This window comes from Megascapheus bottae, chromosome 32, assembly GCF_031878675.1.
Source record: "Megascapheus bottae isolate mThoBot1 chromosome 32, mThoBot2.hap1, whole genome shotgun sequence".
In the NCBI taxonomy this organism is placed as follows: Eukaryota; Metazoa; Chordata; class Mammalia; order Rodentia; family Geomyidae; genus Megascapheus; species Megascapheus bottae.
The window spans coordinates 5,963,593-5,984,606 of NC_143540.1; the positions used below are offsets into that span (position 1 = coordinate 5,963,593).

A 21,014-nucleotide genomic window follows, 5' to 3' on the forward strand; every position below is an offset into this window, starting at 1 on the left:
GACAGTGCACAGGCTGAGTTCAAGCCCATTGACCCACTAAAAATAAAAGGCAGTCTAGGGGCCGGGAGTTTGGCCTAGTGGTAGAGTGCTTGCCTAGCATGCACGAAGACCCGGGTCCAATTTCTTGGTACCACATACATAGAAAAAAAGCTGGAAGTGGTGCTGAGGCTCAAGTGGTAGAGTGCTAAACCTTGAGAAAGTCCAAGGACAGTGCTCAGGCCCTGAGCCCAAGCCCAGGACTGGCAAAAAAAAAAGGCAGTCTAGATTCATGGCTCTAATCTGCAAAGAATGAACTGAGCAAGCATCTAAGGCTTTGAGATCAAATCCGGGTACCAGCAAAAATCCAAAACTAAAAGCAATTTTTTTGACAAATGTCTGTAGACATAAGCCATATTCTGGGTCACACACACAAAATAAAAATTGTGAAAGAATTGCAATCATACCATGTCCTTTAGCCACAATAGAATCAAACTAGAAACCAATAAGAGATAGGAAAAGGGGGAAATAAGCGCTGGGAAAGTAGAAAACACACTTATAAATAATCCATTGCCTGAAAATTGGATTATCCTGACACTAAAAGCAGACTTCAAGAGAAGAAAAAAAAACACAGTGAACATGACAACAATGAAAATATGACATCACAGCGTACAACACTCAATTAAGGACATGCTGAATGGGAACATATCTATAGATTTCTAGAACTATATAAGTATCTAGGCATATTTATATCTATATTAATATAGAGATATCTATATATAGCTTCCTTGTACATAGATAAGGTAAATATATTTTATATTGTATGTTGAATATATTCTCTTTATTGTGTATATTGTAAACATTGCATATTATTGTAGAGATAGATTGATTCTATAGATATGTTGTGTATAGCTAGATATCCATAGATATAGGTCTATCTCTCTATGTATAGATAGATCTATAGATATCTACCTAAATCTATATAAAATACAGATCGATCCTACACTGTATAAATAGATAGATCTATATATAGCTGTATATGGGGCTGTGACTCCAAGTGGTAGAACACTAGCCTTGAGCTGAAAGGCCCAGGGACAGTGCCCAGGACCAGAGTTCAAGCCCCACGACCAACCAAAAAAAAAAGCATGGAGTCCAGCAGAAAACACACGTCTCCTTTCTGTCCAACCTCCCCAGCATTTAGAGGTCAAGAGAGACCAGGACATTCAGTTCGTAGAGGTCAGCCCCTAGATCACTAGAGGGAGAACCAGAAGTGTCCTACGTGGTTCTGAGAGATGGGGACAGACACATAGAAAGTTATTATCACAGAAGGCAGAGGAATGTAGAGAGCCAGGAAGTGACCTTGCATTCTGGAACCTTTCTTCTCACTGAACAAGCAAACCCCGCGCCTGGTAACGAACATGCATGGCCTTCTTCCTCCAGAGGTAGGAAATTCCTCCTAGAGTTGGCCCACGTGAGACACCCATGCCACCATCTACCCTGCCTATCAGACATCACTTATCTATTACCGATTGCATCCCTTCTGAGTCCAAATGTGTCCTTAGACAATCCTGGGCAGACGCTCTAGGCGACTACACATGACTGGTCCTTCCTGCCCTGCTGCCCAATAACATAATTCTAAATCTTCAAATACAAAACTTCAGGTTTTCTGTTGTGTCAATAATAATAATAAATTTTCCAAAGCCCTAATCCCCAATGGGGTTTCCTTTTCTGTTGACAGGTTGACAGGACAGAGGTGATCCGGACGTGCATAAACCCAGTATACTCAAAACTGTTTACGGTGGATTTTTACTTTGAGGAGGTTCAGCGCCTGCGGTTTGAAGTCCATGACATCAGCACCAACCACAACGGGCTGAAGGAAGCCGATTTCTTAGGTGGCATGGAATGTACACTCGGCCAGGTAAGTCGACAGACATTCCTTTCTTCTTTCTCCTATTCCTCTTCTACCTCCTCTTCCTTTTTGCTTCCTGTCCCGGCCTCACCTCACCTTTGGTCTCCTCTTCCTATTGATTTTTTTTCTCTTGCATGTAATATTTTACTACTTCACAGACACCATTGTATCTATTATGTTTATCCCACAAATCCTGTGAAGTCACTTGGGATTTGTCAGTCCACAGCCATTTCTTGGCCTGTGTACTGTGTCACTGGCTCTGTGCTCTGCCCATGTGTCACCTGAGCCTTTACACATTTCCATCTCCCAACCTGACCATGAAAACACAGAAAGCATTTCTCTGATGTTAAAAAAAAAATAGTCCAAGAGAGGGGTAAACTGAGATCTGATGATCATGGTTCAAAGCCAACCCAGCCAGGAAAGTCTGTGAGACTCTTTTCTTCAATTTTCAATACTTTGTGAGACTCTTATCTCCAATAACCTGCCAAAACTGGAGGTATGGCTTACATGGTAGGGCACCATCCTTGAGAGAAAGCTAAGTGAGAGTTTGAGGCCCTGAGTTCAAGCACCCGTACTGGCAGACTGGTGGCACATGCCTGTAATTGTAGCTACTCAGGAGGCTGAGAACTGAAGATTGAGGTTCAAAGCCAGTCCAGGGAACAAAAAGTCTCCATGACCCTCTTATCTCCAGTTAATCACTCAAAAACCAGAAGTGATGGCTCAAGTGGCAGAGCACTGGCCTTGAGCACCAAGAAGCTCAGGAACAGTGCCCAGGCTCTGAGTTCAAACCCCACAGCCAACAGCAACCACAACAAAAAAGGAAATGACCCCCCAATTTTTACCACTTCAGTCCTTCACAAGGCTCACCCCTCTGAATCCCAGTCCACTATTTTATGCCAGCCATAAAAGTAGCTGTCACTGAGACAGTGGTGTGCCTGGAGTACCTCACATCCTGGTTAGATCAAAGATGGAAGACAACTACAGTTAACAAATAACTAGGATTTTAAGCATGATGAAGCCAGAGTGCAAAAGAAGGGAACGAGCACAGGGAGACTGGCATTGGGTTGGATGGAAGAGCAGTGAACCGGGTCAATGAAGGCTTCCCAAGGAAAGCTATATTTCTGCGGAATGGATGAGAGGAAAGAGGAAGCACAGTTCTGAGCAGATGGGAACATTGTACGCAAAGCACCCATCCGAGTCAGGAAGGAATCTGACATATGGTGTAGAGCATCTTTGTTTGATTTCCCTGAGAAGCCAACTCTGAGACAGGAAGTCAAATGCTGGGAAGGAAACACCAGAATGATCTGGAAAAGGGAGCCAAGGACAAGGAAGACAGGATGTTTAGGATGAACCGTTATGTCGGCTGCCCTTGGTGGGCTTAATTCTGCTGCAGGGGCATTGGGGGTGGGGAGATGGTAGAAGGGGGGGGATTCCAGAAGCCAGGATAGAGCAAACCTCAGTTACCTCACCTAGGGATGCAGACAGTGGGACATTTATGTAACCAGGGGCTATAAGCGCTTTTGATGAGGGGCTATTCCTAGCATAGACAGCAGAGCTGGCTCTAAAGTTCAGCAAACACCTGCCAGAAATGAAATAGAAATCCTGGGATCAGAAGATGCTGAGGTATACCCAGGTCGCAGGGTATTGTGAGCAGCACCTCTTTGTGGCCTAACCTATATCCCACCTCAAACTGTTCTTAGGAGTCAGACTCTGATCATTGTCATCATTGTTTTTTTTTTTTGATCAGTCGTGGGGCTTGAATTCTAGGCCTGGACGCTGTCCCTGAGCTCTTCAGCTCAAGGCTAACACTCTACCATTTAGAGCCACAGTGCCACTTCCAGTTTTCTGGTGGTTCGTTATAGATAAGAATCACACATGGGGCCAGGAGTTTGGCCTAGTGGTTAAAGTGCTTGCCTAGCATGCATGAAGACCCGGGTTCGATTCCTTGGTACCACATACATAGAAAAAAGCCGGAAGTGGTGCTGAGGCTCAAGTGGTAGAGCTCTAGCCTTGAGAAAGTCCAAGGACAGTGCTGAGGCCCTGAGCTCAAGCCCAGGACTGGCAAAAAAAAAAAAAAAAAAAAAAGAATCACACAGACTTTGGTGACCAGGCTGGTACTGAATTGTGACCCTGAGATCTCAGTCTCCTGAGTAGCTAGGATGACAGGCGTGAGCCATGGGCACCTAGCTTGTCTATCATTGTTACTGTGGAAAACAAAAGTGGGGAGGGAAGAAGAGGAGGGAGGGAGAGAGGGAGGGAAGGAGAGAGAGAAGGAAGCAAGGAGGGAAAAGAGCCTTCTCCCTGACTCAGAAGTAGATCTGAATACCCTCAGCCATCCCCAAACCCCTTATCTGAGATTGATTTAGCCATTTTAAGGTTGTGCCTATGGCCAGTTCTAGCTGGAAACACGTAAAGATTATGAAGACATGATTACTCTCTGCCTGTGATTCTGGAACTCCTGCTGCACTGTGGCAGTAAGGTCAGAGCCCAAAGATGTGGTTCCAACCAGCTGCCCCTGAAGCCTCTCTCTGTATTACAGAAAAATGAATGTCCTGCTGTGAAAACTATTTCAGATGTGATTTTCCCATTCCTGGAGCTACAAACATCCTGATTGGCACCCCAAATATGAAGTGATAGAACAAGACCAGGCTGGCTGGAATAGGGCAAACAAAGTTAATTTTCTTAATCTGTCAAAGTAAGGAGTATGTAGAAGTGAGCCCCCAAAAGAGATTAAAAACAGGCTTTTCTAATTATTCTTTAATACTTCTATTCATTAATTTTTGTGTGCATGCTGGTCCTGAGGCTTGAGCTCAGTTCCCAGATTGCTATCCCTGAGTTTTGTTTTGTTTTGCTTTTTCTCAAGGTTAACGTTCTACCGCTTGAGCTACAGCTTCCTTTCTGGCTTTTTAGTGGTTAATTGGAGAAAAGAGTCTCATGGACTTTCCTGCCCCGGCTGGCTTTCACCCATGATCCTCAGATCTCAGCCTCCCGAGTAGCTAGGATTACACGTGAGCCACTGGCACCTGGCTGAAACGCTGAATTTAAATCAGATCTCAGGAATAATTCAGGCAGGGAATTTGGGCAGGTATTTCTATTTTTTTTTGTTGTTGTTTCATTTTAGAATTTGATTTGTTATTATAGAGGTGATATACAGAGGGGTTACATTTCTGTCCATGCATCAGATAATGAGTACATTTCCTTTCATGCAGTGTCATCTGGTCCCACATTCTCTCCTATGTTACCACAATGGAGGTCCCAAGGGAAAGAAGGAATGAATGTTCCCCGCCCCGCCCCCCTGCCTTCTACCAAGGTTTCCTCTGACCATCTGTAGTGCCGTGCTCTCCCCCTTGTGCCTTCAGGAATGAACAGATTCTTGGCTTAGGAAGAGAAAAGAGCACCCCTCAGTGTGCTAATGTGGTGGGGGTACAAACAGAGCTGAAAAAAAAATCTCAAGGCAGCGAATAAAAGGCCATGTCCTGGGACTCTGGGAGGAACTGTCTGTTCTCAGCAGATGGCTGAGGGGAATGAATCACGGGGACACAGTTGTATGCTGGGTGAGCAGGGAGACCATGCTTGAATGTCTCTCGTCAGAAGAGAATCAAGTACTTCAGACCCTTGCCTGCTAATACTGGATGGAAACTATACGAGACACAGAGAGAGACAGAGAGAGAGAGACAGAGAGAGAGAGAAAGGGGAGGGGGATTCTTCTCTCTCTAGAAGAGCAAACTAGTGTCACATTCGTATCCTGTTTTATTGTTTGTTAAATTTCTTATTCTTCTTTTTGTATACTTGCATTATATCCACCAGGGAACTGCCCCACCCTCGACCCCGAGTCATAAACAACACCCATATTGACCTCTCTCAGACTATTTTATTCACCAAGCAATGGGCTAAGGCAAAGCTATCCCTTACTTCTTTTTGAACAATACAGTGTCCTAGAGAGGGAGACACTGCAATTATTGTTATCTTACAGATGAGGAAATTTAGACTAAGAAGGGGGAAGCTATGGGAGCAGCATCAGGCAGCTACAAAGTACAGCATATATATGTATATATATATACATATTTACATGTATGTGTGTATATAATGTATATATACTTATATACATATTTACGTATATATGTGTATATTATATATACATTATATGCATATACATGTATACATACATGTATACATACATGTATACATACATGTATGTAGTTGTACAATGGAGTTGCCCTTTAACAAAACAGTTTAGGAATACAACGCATTCTATTTCAATGTCACCCTTTCAACATTCTCACCAGCGTCTCTCCCAAACCACCCCTTCTTTTGCTTTCTAATTTCATAGGCTATGCATTGAAGTTTTGACTGCATGCTCCCTCCTTCACCCAATCTTACACTGTATAGGTTCTTTTATCTCTTTCTTTCTTTCTTTCTTTCTTTCTTTCTTTCTTTCTTTCTTTTTTTTTTTTTTTTGTTGTTGTTGTTGGTTGTGGGGCTTGAACTCTGGACCTGGGTACTGTCCCTGAGCTCTTCAGCTCAAGGCTACCACCCTACCCCTGGAGCCACAGCGCACTTCTGGTGTTCTAGTGGTTCATTGGAGATAAGAGTTCATGGACTGGGCCGGGAGTTTGGCCTAGTGGTTAAAGTGCTTGCCTAGCATGCATGAAGACCCGGGTTCGATTCCTCGGTACCACATACATAGAAAAAAGCCGGAAGTGGTGCTGAGGCTCAAGTGGTAGAGCTCTAACCTTGAGAAAGTCCAAGGACAGTGGTCAGGCCCTGAGCTCAAGCCCAGGACTGGCAAAAAAAAAAAAAAAGAGTTCATGGACTTTCCTGCCTACACTGGCTTTGAATGACAATGCTCAGATCTCAGCGTCCTAAGTCACTAGGATGACAGGCGTGAGCCACCCACCCAGTTCAGATTCTTAAGAGTAACTTTTGAAGAACTTCTCCATCCTGTAAGGAATGTCCATTGAGGGGAAATGGAGAGTAGCACATTTTGGAGGAGATGTTGGATATCATTTTTATTGAGAAATTATTCTGCAGATGCTTTAGATCAAGTCCCCTGAGAAGTGAGAGTGAGCCCAGCTAATCTGTCTTTGATCTCTTGCATTGTTGTTGTTGTTATTAATAGTAGTAGTAGTCATAGGTCTTGAACTCAGAGCCTGGGCACTGTCCCTGAGCTTCTTTTGCTCAAGGCTAGCACTCTACCACTTGAGCCACAGCGCCACTTCTGGCTTTTTCAGTGTATGTGGTACTGAGGACTCAAACCCAGGGCTTCATGCATGCTAGGCAAGCCCTCCACCATTAAGCTACATTCCCAGCCACATTATTACTTTTGATTAACAAAGAGACCTGGGAGGAGAGTTTAGCGCACTCCGTTGAGAAAGAACCATTGACTTTGCAACAAGCCCCTGAGCTTTGAATCTTCTCCAGTCCTAGCATTAACTTGAGAAAGAGAATACCTGCATTTTGAACTCACCTAGTATGAAGTTTAAAAGGAGAATGAAATGAAGAAAACATACACAAAACCTGTTCAGTTTACAAAAAAAATAGTCATTCCCGAGAGTCACAGATTCCAGATGAAGGACGAAATGAGGCCAGGGATGAATTAATCAACTTTATCTGTGGCAGAACGTGGGCCTCTGGGGTTTCTCTGCTTCAGCACAGGTCAGCAAAGGTGTGTTCTCCTGAGCATTTTTGGAGCTCCAGCGAGGTGAGAGCCAGCTGATTACTGTGCCTTTCTCCTGCTTCCTTAGCATCTGTCTGGTCAGTACATTTTTCTCTAGCCCATCATCAGAAACCAAAGGGAAGGATCCTTTCAAAAGAACAAAACAACAACAAAAAACTCTCTCCTCACTGAAATCTAAAGGAGGAAATTGGATAGAAGATTTGCTAATAGGACCCCCGCCCCATTGGAAACCAGGTCAGCTTGCAATGAAGGAGAAGGCTAAAGCAATATATCCTACACTCCCAGCTCCCTGGGGTCTGGCCTCTGCCCAGTGCTTCCAGAGAGGTGATTTCACTGCTTCCTCTCATGCATTGTTGTAATAATTGATCAGCCAACGGCTCAGTGTGGTCAGGCTTATCTTATTTTAATTATCCATACCTTGTGCTTCCAGTTTCAAATGTGTCCCGATTTAGACAGTATACTTTAGGTTCCGTTTGTGATCCTAGATCACTTTCAAGGCTTAACATTCATTGGTCAGGCATTCATTTGTGTTCTTTTTTTTTTTTTTTTTTTTTTTTGCCAGTTGTGGGCTTGAGCTCAGGGCCTGAGCACTGTCCTTTGACTTTCTCAAGGCTAGAGTTTGGCCACTTGAGCCTCAGCACCACTTCTGTTTTTTTCTATGTATGGGGTACTGAGGAATCAAACCCGGGTCTTCGTGCATGCTAGGCAAGCACTCTACCACTAGGCCAAACTCCCAGACTGCAGGCTTGGTGTTGTCAATGATATTGTCTGCACCATCATCATTATCGTCATCATCACCATCATCATCATTATCGTCATCATCACCATCATCATCTTCATCATCGTCATCATCACCAGCTAAGATGACAAGCCTCCCACATGGACCAGCAAAAATTTGAGCACCAGTCAGGCACTAGTGGCTCACGCCTATAATCCTAGCTGAGATCTTAATCTCCTGTGATTAGGAGGCTGAGATCTTAGGATCCAGCTTTAAACCCAACCTTGAGTAGAAGAGTGCATAAGACTGTTCAGTCAACCAGCAAAAAGCCAGAAATGGAGGTGTGATGTGAGTGGTGGAGTGTTAGCCTTGAGCCAAAAAAAAAAAAAAGCCAAGTGAAATTGGTAGGCCCCAAGTTCAATTTACAGTACTAGAACACACACACACACACACACACACACACACTCAGCACTAGACATTTGAATTTGCAATCAAAAGCACTAAACGTTTCTTTTCTTTTTTTTTTTTTTTGCCAGTCCTGGGCTTGAGCTCAGGGCCTGAGCACTGTCCTTGGACTTTCTCAAGGCTAGAGCTCTACCACTTGAGCCACAACACCACTTCCGGCTTTTTTCTATGTATGTGGTACCGAAGAATAGAACCCGGGTCTTCATGCATGCTAGGCAAGCACTTTAACCACTAGGCCAGACTCCGGGCCCAAGCACTAAACGTTCTATCTCCTAAGCTGTACTACCTCTGGACTTCTGTTTCATGTTTCATTAAAATCAATCAATCAATCAATCAAACAAACAAAAAAACTACACCTCTCCAGGTACCAGTGGCTCATGCCTATAATCCTAGCTACTTTGGGAGTGGTTCATAGAAAAGACCAACTTTACAGGAGCCTTCTCTCAGGGGTATTGTGTTAAATGTCACTTCTGTTGTCTCCATTTGACGAGTTGACAAGAAGAGACTGAGGGCAAGTTAAAATTCCTTCTCGTCTCAAGTTGGTAGATGGATCCTTACATCTGGAAAGTCTCTCTCCCTGCTCAGGGAGGATCTCTGGCACCTGTTTTCCATAAATACCCCACTAGTGAATGCTTGGCAGAAAACATTCCTAGACCCAAGCATCCTCATGGAATCTTTAGGTCCTGTTCTTTCGGATCTTTGTTGTTCCTGGAGCTAGTAAGGATAACAGTCCACGGAAAGCCCATACCTATCCATCCATTCATCTCTTCAATGAATCATGCATCCATTGCACACTTACCTTACCCTTAAAGGGAACAGGTAAGTGTGGCTACTGAAGCCCACATCAAAAGCTTTGTACCAATTATCTTATTTAATCCTCAGAAAACTCCTGGCGGGTGAAGTGTACTAATTCCTGTTTGCCTGCTAACGCATCTAAACCTTGAAGTTATTTGCTTCTGCCCATACCATTTTAAAATAAAATAGGGAAGCAAGGACTTAAACTCAGGCATTTGAGCTTAGATCATTTCTTGCATCTCAGCTACAAAGGCAATCATTCTGTGCCTGGATCCCCCTGGGGGGGCGGTGCTGGGAGAGTAGTGACGAAAGTTTTTCACATGCCTGGTTTTGTTCTCCTTTTATTTCAGTGAAACATAAAGGTTTCCTGAAAGGGGACAAAAATAAAAAACGAATCTATGCCGTCAGCAGCTACTGTCCAATGAATGGAAATAGTTCTTCCTTCCACCGATGCATGTGGGGATACAGATCAGAAACCTACCAGTATTAATGTCCTGTCAGTTCAGCCTTTCTACAAATGAATGCTTCAGATTCTATTTCCCACCCCCTTGTATGTTTCACCCTTTGGTCAAATGCTAAGATTTGCAGCTGTGACCCCATTATGGGTGACAAAGAATTAAATTAGAGGACTTCTGACAAGTGCAAGCCCCCTTTGGCCTTTAAGCCAGGCAAACCTTACTATTTCTTGGCCTCAAATGTCAGTTTGCAGCCAGAACAAAGCACCCAACGCTCCTAACTTGCTCAATTATCTGACAAGGCCTAAGGTCTTGGTTCAGCCTGGTGCCATTGCTTCCAAAGCAACAAAGCCTGCATGATAAGTGGGACTGGCAACAAAACCAGCTTTGTGACAGCTGGGCATCTCTGCTAGAAGGGCAGCATGTGTGACTATGTGTTGCTTGTCCATCGTTTTTTAAAATATTATATATATATATATATATATATTTGGTCAGTCATGGGGTTTGACCTCTGGGGCTGGGCGCTGTCCCTGAGTTCTTCAGCTCAAGGCTAGTGCTCTACCACCATGAGCCACAGCACCACTTCTGGTTTTCTGGTGGTTCATTGGAGATAACAGTCTCATGGACTTTCGTGCCTGGGCTGGTTTTGAACCATGATCCTCAGATCTCAGCCTCCTGAGTAGCTAGGATGACAGGCGTGAGCCATAGGCAACCCAGCTTGTCTATCATTATTACTGTAAAAAACAAATGTTGACTCACCTCGTGGGAAGCCCAGGGACTGGGAAACAAGTCCATTTCCTTGACTCTTCTGGTTATCCAGTTGTATGTCCTTATCCTAGGAAGTCATGCTTTCTGATAGCTTGATTGCAAAAGGCGAGCTCTGGGTAAAGGGCAGCATTCTCTTGGCATCTCACATATCCAGATGCTGTTTTGTCTAGATAAGGAGTGAGGGCAGTGAATTCCAGTTTCCCAAGGTCAAGTCTGCCATGCTCTTCCATAAGAAATGGCCATGTGGGTACAGGAACACTGGTTCCCTAAAGAGAGTCTACCTTTACCTGGTAACTCAGTGAATGGGCCATGACAGGGCTAGAGGAAAGGAGATGCTTGAAGTCATGGGGATGGATAACTGATGGAAATGAAACACAAGGACAGAAGAAAAAGTATTTCTGAGAAGTAAAGCTAGAATACCAGTAGAATGCCAGACTTGAGAAAAAAAATGATAAAGGACAGTGCCCAGGCCTTGAGTTCAAGCCCCAGTCCTGCTACAGGGGAAAAAAAAACAGGGGGGGTCAGGGAGGGAGAAAGAGAAGAAAGGAGGGTGAGGAGAGGGGAGGGGAGGAAAGGAAAAGAGAAGGGAAGGGAGGGAGGGGAGGGAAATGGAAGGGAGACTTCTAAGTTTTATTTGTCACATCAGATATGTGGCTTTTCTTTAGCGAACTATCTACTGCTTCCAGGTAATCCTTGCATTGTCATTTTTTTAAAGAAAAACACATCTCTTCTAATCCCTTAAAAGAATGATCCATGGCAATTATAAGCTTTATGGAGTCAGATGTCACATCTGATTTTGCTTAACCATCTGTTCTTGGTGCCTAGCATTAGGTCTAGCACTCACTAGAGGCCTAAATAAATAATGTGGAGTTGAATAATGAATCTGCCACATGTCATGTTTATTCCTCAAATGATAGGTTTTGTTGTTGGCATGACTGTAAATGGTTATTGTCATCATCATCATCATCATCATCATCATCATCATCAATCATTCCTCTTCAGAGTATAACTGACTATGAGGATCCTCAAATCTGCTTGACCTCAGGAAGTTTCCTGGATTCTTTCTGTATTTGACATTAGAATTCTGTTGCTATTTACATTCTTGTCTTTCAGAGCAATTCCCTTATTCCATCCCTCTGTGAAGAATATATATATATATATATGTGTGTGTGTGTGTGTATATATATATATATTGCTACCTATTGTGTTTGTCTAAAAAATGTCTCTAAACTAGACAGTTTAGAGAAAAAAAGATCCAGGCAGTGTCTGTATATTTTTTCTGGGTCCTGTAGATTAGGGGCTCTCAGAGGCTTTGTGTGGTCAAAGCAAGGGAAAGTCCAGAGTCTCACCTGGAAGATGAGCTTCCTTTCCAGGCTGTTGGAAGTCTGGGGTCCTCACTGACTGTTGGTTGGAGATATTAATCTTTTTCCTATTAGGTCTCTCTTTGGGGGATAACTTACAGTTTGGTAGCTTGCTTCTCCCAAAAGCAAAGCTTCTGGAAAGGAGGGATCTAGAGAGGGGGCAATAAAGGGAGGGAGGGAGGGAGGGAAGAAGGAAAGGAAGAGAGAGAAAGAGGAAGGGAGGAAGAGAGAGGAAGTGAAAGAGGGAGAGAGGGATGGAAAGGGGGGAGGGAAAAAGGAAGGAATGGAGGGAGGAAGGAAGGAAAGGAGGGGTAGAAGGAAGAAAGGAAAGTAGGAAGGGAGCGAGAAAGAAGGAAGGGAAGGAACATAGGAAGGGAGGAAGAAAGAAAGAAAGAAAGAAAGAAAGAAAGAAAGAAAGAAAGAGAGAGAGAGAGAGAGAAGGAAGGCACAAGGATGAATCTGGGAATATAAATGAACAAAGATATCATGATGTCAAGTAGCGCTATCCTTACAGGATCTTGTAAAAGAAAATAATTTAAAACAGACCCACAGTTAAATGACTAGGACCTCTTCCTTTTTATTTCCTTTTGGGCAGATTGTTTCCCAGAGAAAGCTGTCCAAGTCCTTGCTAAAGCACGGGAACACAGCTGGCAAGTCTTCCATCACGGTAAGCTCTCCCCCATTGCCCTCTGCCTCCGATGATTAAACTATAATATATAATACATAATACATTATATATATATAATCTTCTTCCTTATTCAATAATAGTAGCTATTAGCCAAAAGTATCTCTTGGCCATGAGCTAAGTAATGTCCCTGGGTTTGGGGGCTCAAGGCTATTGTTCTACCATTTAAGACACAACTCTATTTCCCACTTCTTTGGTGGCTAATTGGAGGTTAAGAGTCTCACAAACTTTCCTGCCAAGGCTGGCTTTGAATTGCAATCCTTAGATCTCAACCTTCCAAGATACTACGATGACAGGCACTGGCACTCAGCTTAAAAGCATTTTTTTTCCTTTGGTTGACAGTGGGGCTTGAACGCAAGGCCCTGGGCCCTCAAACTACCACTTTGAGCCACAGTACCACATCCAATTTTCTGGTGGTTAATTGGAGATAAGAGTCTCATGGGGACTTTTCTGCCCAGGCTCACTTTGAACCACCATCCTTAAATCTTAGCCTCCTCCTCCTTTTCTTTTTGTCTCCACTTCTTCTCTTTTCCTCTTTCTCCATTTCCTTCTTCATTTCTCTTTCTCTCAAATTCCAAGACTGTCTTTTGAGAAGTAGGAACTCTTTTGTAATTTCCCAACAAGGAGGAAAACAAAATTATAATTCTGTATGCAAAACTCACCCAATGCCCAGTGACCCGTAAAGAAAGAAGGGCTTCTTGAAGGTTATTTTTCAGATCTCTCCCGGCAGCCTGTATCCTCCCTGCTCCTATGCTCATATTCAGTATAAATAAAATCTCCTTATCCAGTGCTGTCTGTTCCAGAAGGTTCCCTCCAATGCCTGGGATTGGTGTATTCCATCTCCACTGGGGTTGTAGCTTTTGCTCAATGCCTGATTTTTGTCCATGGTCAGAGACCAGATGTGAGCTATGCTGCTGTGTGTGCCTTCCCCTTCAGGTGATTGCTGAGGAATTATCTGGTAATGATGACTACGTGGAGCTTGCGTTCAATGCTCGGAAATTGGATGACAAGGTAAGAGGTTTGCCATTCAACTTACTGAAGGGAATCATGAAGACAGCATGCAGTTTCAAAGATGATTCTCCATGAAGATATTGTTCTCCCCTTTTAAGCCACATTGGTTTTTGTTGTTGTTTTTGTTTTGCCAGTCCTGGGGCTTGAACTCGGGGCCTGGGCAATGTCCCTGAGCTTTGATCCATCAAGGCTAGTACTCTACCATTTGAGCTATAGTGCCACTTCTGTGTATGTGGTACTGAGGAATTGAACCCAGAGCTTCATGCATTCTAGGCAAGCTCTCTACCAACTAAACCACATTCCCAGCCTAGGATGTCTTTTGTACTTAGTTTCTGGTGGGATGCAACTTTCATTATTGCCGTGTGTCTATTTCAGGATTTCTTCAGTAAATCTGACCCATTTCTGGAAATTTTTCGGATGAACGATGATGCCACTCAACAGCTCGTACACCGAACTGAGGTAAGAAGACTCTCCTCTTTGGTCTTCCTGGCTTGCTTCCCAGGATGATTGATTGGCCTCAATGAATTAAAATATATTAGTAATGTGAGAGTGTATAGATATGGAGATAGATAGATAGATAGATAGATAGATAGATAGATAGATAGACAGATAGACAGATGCCAAGAGGAGTATCCTCAGATATGGTATGTTTTCTTGGTGTTGTTTGGTTTGGTTTTGGCAGTCTCAGGGCCTGGGCACCATCCCTGAGCTTTTTCACTCAAGGCTAGCACGCTACCACTTTAAGCCATACCACCACTTCCAGTTTTCTGGTGGTTGATTGGGGATAGTCTCAAAGATTTTCCCTGCCCAGGCTGGCTTTGAACCGTGATTCTCAGATCTCAGCCTCCTGAATAGCTAGGATTGACAGGCATGAGCCATTTCATCTTATGAGGAAGTTGCATACTGATTTCCTTCCTGTTTGTACTAGTTTACATTCTCACCAACAGCGTCAGCATATGATAGTTGATTTCCCCTCATCCCCCCACTCCCAGCCAAATGATTTCCCCCTGCATCTTTACCAGTATTTGTTGTTTGTTTTCTGAATGAGTGCCATTCTGACTGGCATGAGGTGGAATCTTAATGTAACTTTGATTCACATGTGCTCTTACAGCTAAAGATGTTGAACAGTGCTCCATGTATTTATTAGCCACTTATAATTTCTCTTTCTATGAAATGTCTATTAGAGCCATTTGCTATATAACAATTCAATTATTTCATCTTTTCTGTGAAGTTTTGCTGAGCTCTTTGTATATTATGGCTATTAATCTTTTATCTATTAAATAGCTTGTAAAAATTGTCTCGGGGCCAGGAGTTTGGCCTAGTGGTTAAAGTGCTTGCCTAGCATGCATGAAGACCCAGGTTCGATTCCTTGGTACCACATACATAAAAAAAAGCCGGAAGTGGTGCTGAGGCTCAAGTGGTAGAGCTCTAGCCTTGAGAAAGTCCAAGGACAGTGCTCAGGCCCTGAGCTCAAGCCCAGCACTGGCAAAAAAAAAAAAATTGTCTCTCATACCAGACATTGGGTGTGGAGGTGGGGGTTGGCGGGAGAATGGGACATATTTGAAATCCTGTCTACTCAGGAGACTGAGATTAGAGGTTCAAAGCCAGCTGGACAGGCAAGTCAACTAGAATTCCCTCTCAACTAACTGCATTATGGTGGAAGTGGTAGAGCACCAGCCCCAAATCAAGCAAGAACATGAAGCCTAAAGATTAAGCCATGACCATACAGGATGACGCTAAATGAAAGGACTTCCAGGATATAGAAACAAAAGCCATACAATGAGTGATTGTTGTCCTTAATGTACTATGGTATTTCTCATCTCTTTTGCTGTCCCTTAGTTATCTCATATTGTTGCAGCATTTCACCTTGTTATCTGATATATTGTATATATGTTCATTTGGTTATTTGAAATAGGATAGGGAAGGGGGGAAAGCAAGGTGAAGGGTGGGGGTGGGAGGAGGGAAATGGGGACCAAGACACGAGAAAGGGTATCAATGTTTGTAAAGTAATGCACCTTCTATCTGGCAAATATAATGTAATCCTTCTATTAATTACAATAAAAATATATGAAAAAAGATTAAGCTATGACACCAGCTCGTGTGTGTGCACACGCACACACATGTGCACACACACACACATAAACACAGATTTGAAATTCCAGAAGGAATTTCAGTTGGAAATTTCACTTGCCTGTTTATTCCATTTCCCAAAATGATCACAGTGAAGCATCTTCACTTCATAGCATGGAGATGAGAAATTAAGATTAACCCTACCCAATCCACAGAATCTAATTTTCCTTCCTACTGCAATTTGATCATCCTCAGGGCAACTGGAGTCAAGACAGAGTCACAAAGGAACACAATTCCTGTGCTTTAAACCACCTAAAATAATTTAATAATGAGTCCATGATGTCATCAGTGACCCCATTGTTAGAAGAGGCAATCCAGTAGAAGAACCTCTTAGGAAATAATGATGTTATTTGGATAGAGAATTATTTTTTGAAACAATGAGACTGCTGTAAAAGGAATATTAACTCAAAGGAAAGAGTCATAAGAAAAATCAATATGAGAGCATTTCATTTAACTTTTCTTTCAACGTCCCTCAGAGCAGACATTCACCGAATTGCCTAGGAGACCCAACTCGGGAGAATGTAGGAATGGATGGAACCTAAGAATGTATGGGGTTTTTTTTTGTTTTTTTTTTGCCAGTCCTGGGCTGGGGTCAGGGTCTGAGCACTGTCCTTGGACTTTCTCAAGGCTAGAGCTCTACCACTTGAGCCTCAGCACCACTTCCGGCTTTTTTCTATATGTGGTAGCAAGGAATCGAACCCGGGTCTTTGTGCATGCTAGGCAAGCACTTTACCACTAGGCCAAACTCCCGGCCAGAATGTATGTTTTTAAAGGAGTTCCCAGAGCCATTCTGAAAACTTCTACCCTAGAGTAACACCAATCACTTAGTAGTTGCTGAACCACACTGAATCCTGGCAGGATAAGATTCTGCTCTGTAAGGATTCTTTCAGCAGGAACTACCCCAAGTTCATCACTAGCTGCTCCTTTTCAGGGGATTTTACTCCGTGGCAGACTTCATTTGAAATGGGAAAAGCTAGCTACTGATCCCAGGACAATGCAGATTGAGACAGTGATAAGGTAGTGTGGGAATGTAGCCTTTTCTGTTGACCCAAGGCTCATCTCCAGTATCCACTGCTGGAAAACATCAACTACCTGTTATTCACAAAACAACACCCCAGCCAAAGTCCAGATTTTTACTCCTCCACGTTTTCATTAAAGCCAGACAATGGAGGTCCTTTCCATAAAGTCCCACAATGACTTTGAAATCGATTCTTAGGTTGAATCCAACTCCTACGCTGACAACTCTTCCTCTTTCTCTTCCCAGGTTGTGATGAATAACTTAAGCCCAGCCTGGAAGTCCTTCAAAGTATCTGTAAATTCTCTCTGCAGTGGAGATCCAGACCGCCGACTGAAGGTCAGATCCTTATTTTGGAAATGTAATTTTATACATATTAGCTGGATATCGGTGGCTCGCACCTGTCATCCTAGCTACTCAATCTCAAACTGAGATTGGAGGACTTGGGTTCATATCCAGCACTGGCAGGAAAGTCCTGGAGACTCTGTACCTCCAATTAACCAATAGAAAACTAGAAATGGTACTGTGACTCAAAGTGGTAGAGCACTAGCCACGGGTAAAAGAGCTCAGGGACAGTGCTTAAGCCCTGAATTCAAGCCTCATGACTGGAAAAAATAATATATGGTAGTTAGGCAATAACCTCATAATCAATCCTAACTGCATATCAACAAAGCTGCTAGCTTCTGATAACTAAAACTATGGCAATAACTTCCAGGTATAATTAGAAGCTATTAAAATACAATATATTTCTCAATTATCTATTGCTGCATGACACACTAGTTCCAGAGTTGATTATTGTATATAATATTGAGTAGTCGAATAGAAATGTGAGAGTTCAGTATAACATTTGTGTAGCTTGTCATTCTATATCTTGACAAGTTGGGCTGAGGTGATCTGGGTGTTTCTTCAGCCAGTTTTGCTTCATCTTTCTCAGGCATTTGTGGTCAGCGGACACGAGCAAGGTGACACTACTTTGGGAGGCTGGAATCATTAGGTGACAGGGCTCATCTCATTGGAAACATATCAATATATACAGCTAACCACCTTCCCAAGACTCATATATACCAAGCAATGATCAAACTCAATAATACTAATGCCAGCCAAGTGTTCTGCCATTCATTTGGATTTGCTCAATGTGTTCATTCACAGAACAATTGATTTTAGTTCATCTTTTATTTTTACAGTGGAATTTGAGCTAAGTCCAAGTATTGTATTTGAGTGAGATGTCTCTAAATTTGCTTGTCATTGCCCTCCTCTCTCTTTCTCCCTCTCTCCCTCCACACTCTCTCCCCCTCTATCTTTCTCCCCTCACTCCCTCCTTTTCCCTTTTTCTGTTTATTTTTCCTTAAAGTTTGGTTGAAGTGAAAGAAGCCAAATTGGTTTTCCTGTAGTGTTTCTCACGTTCCTATCTTTGGTTATGAACGTGGTGGAAGACGTTGTAGTGATGGAGAGGCATATTTAGTGTGGGTCTTATTTAGTTATTTATTTAGAGATAAAGTGTTCCAGCCTACGCAGGCCTAGAACCCCTAATCCTCCTACTCCAGCCTCCCTAGTGTTTGTATTGCAGGCGTGCCAGGCATACAATGCCGGGGCAGGAGGGGGGGTAATTTTTTTTAAAGTAACTAAAACTCCGAAGTTTGATCCTTCCTCAGTCATGTGTGCTGAGTCTTCATGTATGCTGATATGGAACACTCCTAAGCACCTCAGATATTAATAGCGGATTCCTGTTTGCTATGGTAACCCTAGAAATGACAATATAATACAAATGTCTTCTGAACAATAATAAAATGTTGAGTAGATCTTATGATACATTTACTATTCACAATCTAATGAACTTGCTTATGATTTTATGGCCTGTTAGGGTGGAATTAAAAAGTCCTTATATCAAAAATCATACTTTCATTTCTGAATACCATGTGGTAAATCCCACTGTCTTTGTTTTATAAATGAGGAAGTTGAAGTTTAAAAATAAATACTGTCAAATGCCATCTTAATGCCCTTTTTATTGCTATTTTCTTATATCACATTTATTAGAAAAAAATCAATCATCTAGATAAGAATACCACTTGACTCTTTCAACCAAAATGTTTTATCTAATATCATGCTAACATTTAACTGGGGAAAACTGTATCTACCTAACATATTTCATAAAGTCAGAGACACTTTCAGTGATTTGATGTGTCATTAAGAAAAGAAAAAATGTCTAGGATAAAAGTGTCACACAATGCTTTCTTATCGTGCTGGTGAGCACGAAAGTAGATATTTCTTAGATCCAATTAATTATGTTGTTGACCATTTCCTTTGAGTTGACCAACACATTTTAAATAGCCACTACATGGTTTTGGTTTTGGTCTGGGTTTTTTCTGGTGTCTGTCCTGTGGGTCTGGGTTTTGTCCCTTAGCAGGTCTGGCTTTTGGGGTGGCTAATTGGAGATAAGACTTTCATGGATTTTTCTACCTGGCCTGTGTTCAAACCAGGATCCTCAGATTTTAGCCACCTGAGCAGCTAGAATTCTAGGGGTGAGCTACTAGCACCCAGCAGATGCATATTTTATTTGCTTACTTACTTACTTACTTAATTTATATTTTTAATGAGGCAATATAGTGTTCAGAATAGATATTGGCCATAGCTGACTCTCATAACATAGCTTCTGGACAACAAAGGGTTCTAAATTCTTCTCAGAAAAGGAAGGGAAAAGAAAACAGCCTTGTGGATTTTCCAAATGTCAGGTCCCGTTCGTTTCACTGGCGTACTTCCTGGGTTCATACTTTACTGCCTTTGAAGAGTCTTTGAAATAGCAAGGACCAAGTCCAGGGTGAAGAATAATAAATCCCGGCTTACCCTTAAGCCATGAGATTTTTTTCCAATGGAATAAATCAGGAGAGAAAGGTGTGGTGAAACAAACTGGATTCAATTAAGTCCATGAGTGAAAGAGAGAAGAAAAGAGCCCATCCTGTAGATTCTGATCCTCAGAACATTTTCTACAACTTATCTTCCCACCTTTTACTTTCCTTTTCCTTAGCAATTATAATTATTATAGAGACCAGCCAGCATGCCTGATTGCACTGGCATTTAAAATACTTTATGACAGCTGTCCCAGGAAAGAATAAAAATCACTAAATGGAACTTGTCAGGACGTATTACCTCCAGTTCATTAATCCACAGACTAGCAGGCCCTCTTCATAAACTCTCTTACAGTTCCCTCCACCCTGCTACAGAGACTCTCCAAAGCAGAAAATGCACCAAACCACAATAGATCCTCAGACAAAAATATAAGCAGAGGGTTTAGGGATGTGGCTTAGTGGTAGAGTGTTTGCCTAGCATGCATGAAGCCCTGGGTTTGATTCCTCAGTGCCACATACACAGAAGAAGCTGGAAGTGGCACTGTGGCTCCAGTGGTAGACTGATAGCCTTGAGCAAAAGAAACTCAGGGACAGTGCCCAGGCTCTGAGTTCAAGCTCTAGGACTGGCAAGAAAAAAAAATAAGCAGATCAATGTTGTCATACTTTAGCAACATCTGACTCACCTGGACGTCTTGTAAAAACACCAATTGCTAGGCCCGCAACTGTGACGTTTGTGATATAGTAGGTCTGATGTGGGGCCTGAGAACTTGCATTTCTAACAAGCTCACAGATGCTCCTGGTTCAGGGTTCATAGGTACAGAATAAGTAACACTCAATGAAAATCTTATCTCCAATAAACTACTCAGAAAGTATATGTCCAGGATAGTCCTAGAGAGGATCATAATAACTCCATAGTTATGTGTATATGACCATATAAGATGATGCTAATTGAAATCAACTCCAAGATACAGAAACAAGAAGGGTACTTGTTCTTGTTGTTTTTAATATACTGTGTGAATTTATTTCTTTTTTCTTTCTCTCTCCCTCCACCTTTGGACTATCGCCTGTTGTCACTGCTTTTGATGTTGATACCCTGTGTCTTGTATATACATTTATCTGATTTAGGGAAGGGAAATGGAATAACAAAATGGTGAAACCAAGAACAAAGTGAACCAATGCAACAGAGATACCCACAAGACACTATGT

The 21,014-nt window shown here is 42.5% G+C and overlaps 1 protein-coding gene across 7 annotated transcripts in view; it reads left to right on the forward strand.

Annotated features, from left to right (window-relative positions):
- Cpne4 (copine 4) overlaps positions 1-21,014 on the forward strand; it is a 263,345-nt gene that overhangs the window by 206,294 nt on the left and 36,037 nt on the right. For all 7 annotated transcript variants that reach the window (XR_016533502.1, XM_090323595.1, XM_090323596.1 and 4 more), the window contains 5 exons: positions 1,715-1,894; positions 12,720-12,791; positions 13,746-13,820; positions 14,196-14,279; positions 17,215-17,304. Coding sequence is in view for 6 of the 7 variants with exons in the window: in XM_090323595.1 (XP_090179721.1) it covers positions 1,715-1,894; positions 12,720-12,791; positions 13,746-13,820; positions 14,196-14,279; positions 17,215-17,304 (501 nt within the window). In the remaining variant the exon portion in view is untranslated. The remainder of the gene's footprint in view (positions 1-1,714; positions 1,895-12,719; positions 12,792-13,745; positions 13,821-14,195; positions 14,280-17,214; positions 17,305-21,014) is intronic.